Below are 13037 nucleotides of genomic sequence, written 5' to 3'. Positions count from 1 at the left end.
TGAAGGTTTTTCTTGAATCTTTGCATTTGTAGCACAAGACAATGAAGGCAGAAACCACATTTAAAAGTGTTTACTGCATATTGTAGAAAATAAGACATGGTTGTTCAGTGGAAAAGCAAAACAATGCTGACGTTTGATGAGCAGGATGCTGCAAGCAAGGCTGAAGATCAGACACATTACATGGAAACCATGGAGACGGCAAATGAGGCAAAATCAAACCCGGTTAACATGGAAAGACTAGATAGCAGCAAATATGAGAGTCAATGTTTTCACAACACATTTTCTATTAGTTTAGTTTGTTTTTGGTAAATACAATAAATACCAAAGATAAGGCAATAATTCACAATTGTGTCTTTTTTTTACTGTTGTTTCTTTCTGCCTTAGAGGTTGAGCATTAAGTTTTTCTAAAACCATTTAGATTTTAGGAGGTTTTCAAATGCTTCTTGGGTTAAAGTGTTATTACTTAGAGGAAGTCATAAATGTTAAATTGGTTAGAAATAAAAAATCTCAAGCACACAAACTTGTTTCTTTGGTTGTTAAATGAAGGAGATCATAAGTAGAAGAACATCAGCTGAAGGTAACAGCTGGTTGGCAATAGTCTGATGTAGAAGGACTGAAGTGTGGTAAGGCAAAATGAATCAGACTGAATTTCATCATGATGAACTGGATCTAATAAGATTAAAATTAATTGGAAAGAAATGAATTGATTTGCATTAAAAACAACAAATTGTTATAAATAAACTGGACTGAATTGAATTACAAAGTTAGATCAAATTGGACTGAAATCAACTGGATTCACTTGGATTACAAATCTGAATTGTACTGAAATTAATAGAATTTTATTACAAAGTTGGATCAAATAGGACTGAAATTAATAGGACTGAATTGGATTACAAAACTGAATTGAATTGGATTTAAATTGAGTTTGATTACATAGTTGGATAATTGAATCGAAGTTGCCTAAAATTAATTGGATTCAATTGGACTACAAATATTAACTGGACTGAATTGAATAGTTTATTACTAAATTGGATCAAACTGAATTAAATTTAATTTTAATTCAATTTGATTATGATGATTAATCAAGTTATGATGATTAATCACATTATAGTGCATTATAAGAAATTCAACTGAAGTGGAATAAAAAGAACTATTAATATTGGATTAAATTATTTCAGAAATTTGTGAACTAGACTGACTAAACTGGGTTGAACTGAACATGTTTTAAACTTGTTTACTGTAATGTGCAATTAAAATTAATTCTTTTGTAACTTATTACATAATATTTAACTGAATCGTTGGTTACTGTTCACCATTAACATTTGAGTCCCATCCAGGTTTAATCAAAACTCAGACATAAAGTTTACATCAAACAGAGGAAACCAGGTTACTTTATATTTGTATGTGGCCATTTACGTATCCAGGTCAGTGATTACGCTAGTTGAGTTGCGCCAATTTTCTTACTATCTCAGATAATTCAATCTTTACCAGCAGAAGATGATCAGGATGCTGGATCAGGTGTTCAACCAGACACCATGCCCCAGTTTCTACTGAAAAACTCCAGGTTTCTGATAACCAGGATAAGACCTGTCCCGGGTCTCTAAAAAAAAGCAAACAGTCAATGTTGTTCCAGTTTTAGTGCAGTATACTGTTACTCTCTAATCCTGTAAAATAAAACTAAATACAAATAAGTTGTTGTTTTAACTCCCTGGTATAACAAATCTTACAAAGGGTATAGAGTGAATTAGCTAGTCATTAACTTCACCAGTTATGCATTAATTTTTCTGGCCACAAGGGGGCAACATGTAAACAATTTATTCTTCCAGCTGATTAGCCACATTAGCATTCAGAAAACGTTGCATTTCCTGCTATAAAACGTCATCTGGGTTTTGTTTTAGCTTCTGTTCATTTGTTTGATGCGAACGGTGAGGGTGAAGCAAATCAGTAATGTTACAAACCGGAAAAAAAAACAACAAAACAATGAGCTAAAAGATGCTAAAGTGCTGAACTGAGCAGTAAACTAACTCACTTTTTTTCTGTCTGAACTTTATTTTCTAAATTAATAGTAAGAAATAAAGAGGAATAGGTGAACCAAACACAAAATAACACAAGTGTGGACAAAAAACTCAAAATTTATTGTAAAACACTTTCCAAAAAAAAAAAAAAAAAAAAAAAGACAAACCCTGTAAACAAATTAAAGGACTACTGACAATAAACATAAAGGCTTTCTAAAAATAAATAAATAAACTTTCTACAGTCATATTCACGTTAGTCTTTCCATCAGCTCTTGCGATGACTGGAGTGTTAGAAAGGTTCTACCTCTAAAAAACATACGCCTTAACTCATCCTGCTTGTTTCCATGGCGACACATGTACTTTTGGTCCATTACCAATGGTGGTCAATGTCAATGAAACAAAATTAAACTTCTTTTCTGTCTTAACAGTGTGTGAAATGAAAACAAAAGAAGAAACAAGAAAAAGAAAAATAATGAGGAATTAAAACCAGCAGTTCATTGTGTCATCCGAAAGTTTGCTCCTTCTAAACTCAAACAACTTTCTCCTCAAAAAGGCAGAGAAACAAAAACAGAAACTCTTCACACATTTCTCCCCACAAAGCTCTTCTCATTTCTCTGAGTTGTGCCTTTTCATCCTCGTCTCCAGGATGTCTCAGTGCCCGAAAGGCTGCAGGGGGAACTGCTACGGTGAATGCTAAGTCTGACATCATGAAACACAGCAGAAGGCTGTAATTTTTAACTGGCACCTTTTAAAGTAACATCTGAGCGATAAATAAAATTCCCGACTCATCTCTCTGTTTCCTCCCTTTGTTCCTAGGTGAAAGGGAAAGGAAAGGAATCAAGGATGTACAAACTGAGAAATGGGAAGAGAGAATGTGCAAACCTCTGAGTTTTTTCTCCCACCTCCTACACGAAGGATCCTAAAAAACACAAAACGCAGCAAAAATAACAGGAAAATACAAAAAAAAGCAAAAAAAAACTCAGAGCCGCAGACACACGTATATATGACACACTTTCTCTCCCTAAACATGAACAAGCATTGGGTTTGTCTCCGCAGCTCCACTCCAACGTCTTTATGGTGATCTGAAACACTGTCTCTCGTTGTGGTGGAGGTACAACTCTGGAACACGGGGCTCAGAAAGCTGACTTATTGATTATCACGATGAAAATGTGATCACTGACCCAAAACATAATCGAAAACGTAGCACATTCTGACTCACTTTTCAGCAACAGCTAAAGTACTTTCCTCCACCTGCACCTCATTTAGCCTGACATGACCTTCATCCACGTCTGCTGGCAGAAACACTGGCTCTGAACGGACAAATTGTAAAAACCTGAAATCTAACAGGAATGTGAAATGCAGCAACGAGTCAGTATGTTATGGATCCCATCTAATTAATAAAAGCTTTCATTTAATTTCTTTATCTGCTCACAACTGCAAACATGAGCATCACAGTGACCGGCACGCCACGAAAAACTGATCACTAATCTTCGCAAATATCTGAGTCCTGCTTCCCTCCAGCTTCTTGAGAAAATGCTTGATCATTCACATGAAAACAGAAAACAATGGCTGTAAAAACAACAACAACGATGCATTCAACAAACTACAAATAATTGTGCCAACAAATCCTTAAAAACCTAAACATGTCAGTAACATGAGAAAAATAGTTGGTCAAGTCCTTATCAGCAACCTGCAGACAGGGTGTGTGTGTGTATGTGTGTGTGTGTTGTTGGTTTGGGGGGGGTCAACAGAGGTCAAGCTTCATCAGTTGTGATGTCAGAGCTCAGAAGTCACTGTTGGTGGAATCTGATTGGCCACTGGCTGAGGCAAAAGGCGTTGGGTGGGGGGTACTTTTAGGACTCCTGCGGCACAACCTCCATCATCTTCTGGCACATAGCTGTGGTGGAAACTGCAACAAACACAAGGGACAGACCACTGGTGTTACAATCAAACTGGGTTTTTAGATAAATAATAAATACTTGAAACTTTTAAAAGAGCCACAAGCAAGGACACAAAGTTAATGATTGGATGTTCCGGCTACTGTAACACCACATCACTACATTGTTGTAATTTTATCCTTCTTTAGAATGGAGTAAAATAAATATGGAGTATAATTTAACCTCTTATTGACTCAAGCTTCCTGCACAGGAGGCAGCATGAGATACGTGCAGTACAGAAGATCTTTGCACATGTTGGAAGCAGCAAACCTAACATGTGCAAACTAAAATCACAGGGTGAACTCAGCTTAAAGACTCTACGAACCATTACCACCCAAACGAAACGCAATTCAAGCCCCAAGCAATTACATGGAAATGTAAGAAAAACATGAGAACAACACTGTCCACTTTAGAGCTTCTGCTAATTTCTCCACTTCAAGCAAACTACACAAACACGGACTTACAAAGACCTTTTGATTTATCACTGTGGGACAGAAATTTTGGGAGCTATGAGTAAAAATCATCATCATCTCTTACTTTTGCTGTTTTGGAGTCAAAAGTTTGATACCAGCTCTAAAAAACTTTGCTAATGTGTTCTCCTGTGACTCTGACTTTGTTTGAAATTAATCATAAAGGTCCTGCTGGTTTCCATGGAGATGAAGGAGGTTTTATAGTGAAGGATTCACTCTTCCTATCATAGACTATCTTCACTTCTTTCTGGATCCTGATTGTGTTTCTAAGGTGAATGTGGGGGCTATCCTCTGATCATTGATAGAGGCGTCCATCATCAACATCAGCTGATGAGATATTTACCTGCATAACACGTCTATTAAAACATCTGTAAAACTTTTTTTTAGCTTGAACTTTTGCACATTTCCTCACCATCACCAGACATTACTTTACTAACTCATACATTAATTAGGCTGCTGAATTTACTCTGAAAAAGTAACATATAATTCTGATACTTCTGTGGTAATTTCACATGTCTCAGCTTTCTTTTGAGACCAAGATCATAAACTGTAGTTGTGAAGATATTTTTAATTTATTTTGGGTATGTCATTTCAGATGGGAGGCAGAAAAAACAGGCCTTGACAGGTAGAGGTACCGAAACGTACATAAAGGTAAAATAAACACAAAATGATGTACAGTACTCTGTAAAAAGTCCTTTCTTCACATTTTTTTCCTTCTTTTAAAGTGGTCTTGGATAATAGCTCTTCAGCTTTCTGATGGTTTATTAAAGTTTTCTTTGGACATTAACGACTTTCAGTCCAGTCCTTCAACATGACCATTTTCAGATTGTTTTTCTTTTAAGTGACTTAACTTTGACCTATGAACCATTTAAGCATAAAAAAGGCTCCTAACTCAAGGGATGATTGTTTCAACAGATAAGAGACAACTTAGCAAAGAAACTTTATTAAATTGGATCTTCCAGCTCTTTGTTACTAACAGACTGTCATCATGACAAATTATGTGTTCCCATTTCTTTGGAAAGTCCTTCAGGAAGGAGAACTTTTCCTGAAGATTGCTTAAAGAAATTGCAAAAAGCTTCTCCAGGAGGATTCAGACTGTGATGAAGAATAAAGCTGCACAGACCAAATATTTACTTTTAAACTCACCTCATGTACAGTATTTAAATGTATGTTTGTATATTTCAGTAAATCTCTGCACACAGTTTCATACTCCTATTAATATATAAACAAACAAGGAGTGGCTGAAGACTTTCGCAAAGTATTTCAGTATTTAGAAAATAATACTAAATAAAAAGACATCTTTTAAATTATTTCAGCTTATCTTTTATAGTGTCACATTAATTCTTATCTCCTGTATTCAAATGAAGCATCATGAGCGCTAAATGTGATATTAGCCAAATAAAAAACATCCATGGAATGAAATAAATATGGCTTTTGAAAAATATAATTTCAAAATAAAAAAACAATAATTTTTTTAACCAACTCGTCTATATATCCACAAGAAAATAATTTATTTATCAATTTAGTAATTTCTTTAATTCATTGGTGTGTCAAGAGTTGTGTCATGACAAATTTCTTGTGACCATAAACACCATAGAAGAAGAAACACCTTTTAAATTAAATTAAATTAAATTAAATTAAATTAAATTAAATTAAATTAAATTAAATTAAATTAAATTAAATTAAACTTTCTATCTATAAAAAGAGACATATGCTGTACTCACAGATTCCATGCAGCAGCCACTTGGGTTTGTTCTGCCACCACACGCCGATCAGGTAGACGGGTATTCCGGTGGCGATGATGCCGAAGCCGATGGCACATTCCACTGGAGTCTTCCAGATAGACACGATGATGAGGAAGAGGCAGGCCAGCACGAAGCTGATCGGCAGCAGGATGTTCACCTGTAGTGAGGGGATCAAGTCATCAGAAACAGCCCAGAGCTTTTCTTTTTATTACAGGAAAAGCTTGGAAAGATGTCAGAAAATAGGCTCATTCACTCCTGGTGGGATGATACAGAAGAGAAAACGAACACGAAGGACTTCTTGGCCACATGCTGATTAACAATGATGCTTGTCATTAAAATGTTTCCCATTTTATTAGTGGGATCAGCAACAAACAAGCTGAAACCTCTGAGTTATTAGGATTTCTGTGTTTGTCTTTTTGTTTTTACAACTTATTACATTAAATGTAGTCGTGAGAAGTCTAATTGTAGCAGATATATAACCGGTGCAATCACTGGAACTACATGTGCTAATACATAAAAGATGAGTGTTTCATCCAGCTCTTTTCTAATAAAAAGTATGTATAATTACACAAAACGACTCCAGTCAGCTCAAATCAATGTGATCAGGCAGTTATATGTTCCTGGTGGTGGTCAGGTTTTTCTCCACAAAAACTTAAAACTCCATGCCATTTTTTTTTTGGTCCACTTTTTTCATTTCTTTATGTAAAGTTACATGTAGAAACTGAACCCTTTTAATCTCAGCCTCCTTTTTTTCACAACAGCCTCAGATTATTGGGCTGAAATGATGTAAAATGAATGCATCAGTAGATCTAGCTGTTTTTATTTATTTTTTTATTTTAACTATTTACAGTTATTTTATGCTACCATTTACCTACTATCCAACCAACTCCAACTCAGCTTGTTTTTGCAGGCATGGTGCATCAAAAATGTCTCCTGGCCTTTATTCCAGCCATAGAGGAGCATTATTTTTGTGAGTTTTCCAGACAGACAGAATTTCCTGCTCACGTGTTGATCTTTGGCTGCTCCTGATTGGACAATACTGTCACTTTAAGCTGATTGGTTGAAAGTTTGACAGGAAGTGGCTTTATCATTTCTGGGTCAAAATAGAAGTTTTATAGAAACAGAGTAGTGATAGTGATATTTTATTATTATGAAAATGTTTTAAATAATGTTATAAATCCAGTTATAAGGGATAAACGTCCCTCAACTATGGAAGCAACTACAGAGCTGCTTTTCAGAACTTCATTCTCATGTGTTTAGTCTGGTTTTATTTTTTATTGTTAAGGCCCACAAGTTCTGGTTTTAATTCTACTGCTGGCTTCAAAAGCAACAGTTCCCATGGATACAATGTTTAAATAAATATAAGCATGTTTACAACCAAAGGAACCAACTGCTTTGGTTTATCTTGCTCAAATGCATGGCTTGCCCATTACTTCTTATGGCAAAAAACCCAAGAAGCATCAGCAAACCAGCGAATGACGTCCCGGTGGCTCCATCCATTATGTCATATGGAGTCTGTTGGAACATCATGTTTCAACATTTGCACACAGCAAGCGGCTCAGTTTGAACACAAACCTGTAAACCACCTCTGAGTCAAACCTCATTCATTCTCTATCAGTAACAAGTTGGAGAGAGAACAGCTGAACATAAAGAGAAGTTAAAACATGCTTAAACATGATTAAAAGATGTTTAATGTCAGCATCTCAGACTCTGCTGCCGTCAGCTGGACTGCAACTAGACAGGATGTGGTCGACTTGTTCTGGGACAAAGTGCTTGTAGACGAATGGATGTTAAGGGCAGGAGACGACCTCCCTTTGTTTTCCGAATGAAACGTCACCAACCACATACAGTAAACAACCTTCAGGCATCCACGTATCTGCTGAACGTAAACCGAGAGCATCGTCAATCAGCTCATACTGATGCTCGGTGTCTCGGTGACTCTCTGCTGCAAATCTGTTGAGCAGCAGGAATGTGACAGTCACAGAAAAGAGGAAGAAATAGGGTGAGAGAGGAAGAGGAAAGAGATGAAGGTCAGCAGAGACAGTGTCACCACTGTCCCAGCACTCACACACTCAAACACCAATACATCCATCTGGCTCTTCGATTCACTGACAGCACAATACTGTGCCAGTAGAGGAGTGGAAGCGGCCAACAGGCTCTAACGAGGGACACACTTTTAAACTCACATGCACAAAACAACACAATAGTCTTCTGTGCTTCGGGCAGTCCTGCAGCAACCGGCTCTGTCAGGAGCCACAGTGCACGCTCTAACATTTGTGTTTCCATTACTTTAAGTTAACTATAATTCATCTTTTAGAAATTACAATACAACATCCCAAACTTTACACAAAATTTTCAGCTTAAAAATGTAACTTGAACAGAAGGAAAATGTGCTTTTGTCTGGAAAATGGTAAGCTAATTCTCTAAAATAGTCCTCACAACATGAGAACACACACACACACACACAAAGCTACCCAGTGGGCATCGAGACCAGCTGACAAGCATCCAGCTTCACTTCTGTTCTTTAATCTGCAATCAGACCCTTTCCGACGGAGCAGCACTGAATGGATCTTTGTAGTGTCGTATCGGCCTTGTGCCTGTCCTCCTACCAAACTCCACACAGTAGACTCACTTTGATCGGTCTTTCCAGATCGGGCTTCTTATAACGGAGCCACATCATTCCGACGATTGCCATGGCGATGCAGAGCCAGTTGAAGAAACTGAAGAAGTTTATGACGGAGAAGATGTCGTTGGAGAAGGCGTAGAGCAGGGTCATCAAGCACTGGACAGAGAAGAGCAGAAGGTGTGTGAAGAAACAAAAAACTCTAACTATGATATTAAAGATGTCAGGTGCAGAATTACTTTTTCCCTTAAAACTCCAAGTTATTTTTTTTATTTGTGGTCCACATGGTTTGTTTTAGTGTAAAAATGTATGTGGAAGCTCAATTCTTTTAATCCCAATCTACATCCAGACATGATGTTTTCTGGACAGCCTCAGCTGTCTCATTATAAGGCTAAAATGATGGAAAATAAATGTATCAATAGATATAGCAGCATAAAGGCCAACCTTAACAACAAAACACAATTTATAACTAACAGAATTTTGCAGAAATAACACACAGATCAACAGTGACCAAGCCTTTTCTCATCTGCATATCATTCTCTCAAGTCTTGGCTTTCAGGAGAAAAAATATTGGCATTGAAACAAACATATTTACATATTTAAATTTTTTTTTTTTTTACTATTTACAGTTGTTTATGCTACTATTTTCCTACTATCCTCACTAAGCCATCTCCAACTCAGCTAGTTTTTGAAGGCATTGTGCATAAAAAACATCTTCTTGCCTTCATTCCAGACATAGAGGAGCATTATTTTCCTTCTTTTCAGACACACATAGAACTTTCAGCTCACTTCTTGAGCTTTGGCTGTTCCTGATTGGACATTACAGTCAATTTAAGTCATTCTGATTGTCAAAAAGTTTGACAGAAAGTGGCTTTATCATAATTTCTGCATCAAAACAGAGGTTTCTTAGCAGCATAGTGGTGATAGTGATCTTTTCTGTAACAAAAACATGTTTTTGAATAATGAATAATGGTGTTATCGTGTGGATTTACCATATAGAGTCTCTGAATATTGTGGCTAGATTGTAAACCTCCTGGACGGGATATATGTGCCTGGAAAGGTTCTGTGGATCACTTAAAAGGGTAAGCTATCCATCACAGTTTACCCCACAGAGTTACTCACTGTACACAGTGTAAGTGTTAGTGCTAAGGGGCACCAGCAGTTTTAATATAGTTTTAAAGGTTTAGGCTTAATTCATTAACACTTAACAAATAAAGGAGATTACGCACAGTGAATATAAGCGAGGGGAGCGGGGTCAGCAGAGTTGGGTGGATCATCGACAGCAGGCTGGGCAGGTGACCCTCACGGGAACCCACAAAGAACAACCTGAGAAAGAAAACACATGGGAACCTGAATGATGGCTGTTTTAAAAGATTCAGCAGCTTCTCCTTAATTCTTCTTCTCCTAAAGATGATTTTTTTGTAAGTTAAAATGTTTTCACAGTGTGTATGTTACCTGGATGATGTGAACAAAGATCCATTAACTGATCCAAAACAGGAAAGGCCTACAAACACTGGGATGATCCATGCCATGGGGCCCAGGTGGTGGTTTCCAAAGTCCTGTAAAACACACATGCATAATCAGTAAATATTCTGAAATAAACCTATGTGAAAGAAATATACAGTTGAAAGATTCATTGGTCAAGGTATCATCAATCGCTGGTAAAAAAAAAAAAAAAAAAGCAATCACAAAAAATGTGGAAACAGGATTCTACTACTATTCTCCTAGAAGGAATCTACAACTTCAGGAAGCTCAACTTGAAGAAGAATGGAAAAAAGCAGAAGAGCAACCAGACCACAGAAAAGACAGCTGATGGGGCAGGAAGACAATAGAAAGAAGGTAACTACATGGAGATGGGCAAATTTTAAATCTAATACAAAAAATATCCAGCTGTCTTGTTTCAATAGTAGTACTACATAACTTCCAGACTTAAAGCTATGTGCTTCTGACTTGCTTTGATCCCACATTAGCATTTACTGTGCCCATTCCTGGAACCACTGTTGCCCTGTAGCATCCTGAGACCCGGAACATCACATGACAGCTGTGTTTCTCGGCACTGTATCACACGGTAATAAACGGAAATCAACACACTGGCTGTTTTAATGACTGATTCAGCAGAGAAACGCAAAAGGACACTACTGGAGGAAGCAAGGAAAAGAAAGAGAAAAATGACAGATCAGGAAAAGAGACAAGAGTCATCATCAGACTGACTTTTACTGACTGGAGTGATTTAAAGAAAAGACAGAATGCAAGATGGAAGCTGAATTACCCGCCGTTGGGCTGCCTCTGAAAGTACAGTAATGGGGCTTTAAGATGTGTAAAGATCTGAATGTGTTACTGGTGATGAATAAATGAAGATGGCACATACCACAAATGAAAAAAAATTCAGGCTCGTCTACAAAAGATAAATAAATAAATAAAAACTTTCAGAATAAATATGAAAATCCCTTTGGAACAATCTAGCTGAGTCAAATGGGACTGATTTTTACTGACTGAAGAGAGCTCAGAGAAGAGACAGGATGAAGATGATGCTGAATTAACAGTAGTTAGGGGGCAAAAAAGTCTGCTAAAGTTTTCAGTAGTCCAGCTTTAACCTGTACCTGGTAATGATGTGTCACTACCACCACAAGGTGACATCAATTCACAAAGCTGTTTGCTAACCACCAGGAAACAATAACAGCTAAATGCTTCGTTTATGCTCGGCTCTGGTACAAAGTTTGTAGCACTGTGAGATTTGATGCTAATAAAGAATAAATATAAGAAACATGCAGACTGAAAGACAGAAAATGGGTTAAAGGTTTTGTGTGAAACTTCTCCAAGAAATTAAACAAAAAATAGGTCAAGGACAGCCTCTGCCAGGTGAAGCTAGCTCATCACAATACTATCACATCTATGGTAGCTTTGTCACCAGATGAAGTGAGTGTGATGTTAGGCATGAACAGCAAACTGGACCCCGTCTCTAAGTTTCCCATTGGTTTTGTTGAAGATGAAGGTTTTTGAAGTTTGGCTGAATATGTTGAGCCTGAGCTTACAGTCCCCTCAAGAAAACCATCAGCACAAGACTAAAGAAACTGTATGATGATACTGCAGGTGAGCAGAACACTCAGCAAATATTGAAAAGCTGTCAAGTCATTTCAGTGATTTCAAGTTGTATTTTTGTTTTAAATGCTTATCTGTATAACCAAGGGGTGGAGGAAGATCTCACTTAAAGTGGAATAATTGGTTTCTTATTGAAAACATTAAAACGTCCAGCTCAACCTTTGCTTGTAAAGGCAAAGTGTTTTCAAAAAGAGGATATATGACTACACCTGGTTGCAGAACATGCCAGTAAATCAAAGAAATACGAGGTATATTAAGTATTTCCAAGTTGTGCACCTTGTAAGTTGTTGTGTGCTGTGCATGTGGTGTGTTTGTAAAACACAAAGAGCTGCACTATATGGCAACAGGTCCATCTCCATAGGTACCTGTATGACCCATTAAAGCCCAGGAAGCTACATGCTTCATTGCAGATGTTACAACATCGTCAGTCATTGCTTATAAGTACAACAGTTTAGCTAAAACTGCGTAATTTTGCAGTTTTGTTTATGAATGAACGATATACTTCTTGAAAAGTCTTCTTTAGTGGTACCACTGCAGAACAGCAGTGTTATTTGCTCAGCAGTGACATCTACAGTTTAGCAATGACAACTGCAGTGAATCCAGCCCACATGAGGATTTTTTTTGTACTGCACTGTTTACACTTCTCTACAAAAAGGGCACAGCCCAAAAACGGCAGAGAGACCGTTATCGTAAATAACAAGAAACTAAAATCATCAGGGAAACACACCACCACACACTTCTAATGGTTCAGAGGACAAAACATGATTACTGAGTATGCTTTCCAATATGCAAAATGAACATTTATATTGCCTTGAACAGTCCTGGTTTCTGTTACTGACGCACCAACATGCACCAGTGTTTATTTTAATACTATGCATACTGTGGGCTCAGTCTCTCTAACATGAGGAGTTGCTTTGTCTGTTTTCAGTCCTTTTAAACTCTCAGTTTTGTCACCATAGACTGACAAACTCAGATGATCACTTCTGGTGAGTGTTGTGAAATTTCCAAACAGTTCAAACAAACAAATATATGGATTTTTACATAGATTAGCACTTAAAAGTTACAGTGCATTTTTTTTTCCAGACCATTTTTGTCTTATCTTCCAATAAGTACGACAGTCATAAGTGTCATCCATGGTGCAGTGGATT

At 37.1% G+C, this 13037-nt stretch overlaps 1 protein-coding gene across 1 annotated transcript in view; it reads right to left on the bottom strand.

The window, feature by feature from the left end:
- Nucleotides 1–279: 279 nt before the first annotated feature.
- slc7a5 (solute carrier family 7 member 5) overlaps nt 280–13037 on the bottom strand; it is a 33149-nt gene continuing 20391 nt past the window's right edge. The window contains exons 6-10 of the mRNA XM_041997431.1: nt 10246–10349; nt 10020–10116; nt 8800–8949; nt 6147–6324; nt 280–3924 (exon numbers count right to left, since the gene is read on the bottom strand). Of these exons, the coding sequence (XP_041853365.1) occupies nt 3869–3924; nt 6147–6324; nt 8800–8949; nt 10020–10116; nt 10246–10349 (585 nt within the window). The 3' untranslated portion in view covers nt 280–3868. The remainder of the gene's footprint in view (nt 3925–6146; nt 6325–8799; nt 8950–10019; nt 10117–10245; nt 10350–13037) is intronic.

The sequence above is a fragment of the Melanotaenia boesemani genome, chromosome 10 (assembly GCF_017639745.1).
Source record: "Melanotaenia boesemani isolate fMelBoe1 chromosome 10, fMelBoe1.pri, whole genome shotgun sequence".
Classification (NCBI taxonomy): domain Eukaryota; kingdom Metazoa; phylum Chordata; class Actinopteri; order Atheriniformes; family Melanotaeniidae; genus Melanotaenia; species Melanotaenia boesemani.
The sequence above is the reverse complement of the archived record's forward strand: the minus strand, read 5'-3'. Positions and strand labels throughout refer to the sequence as shown.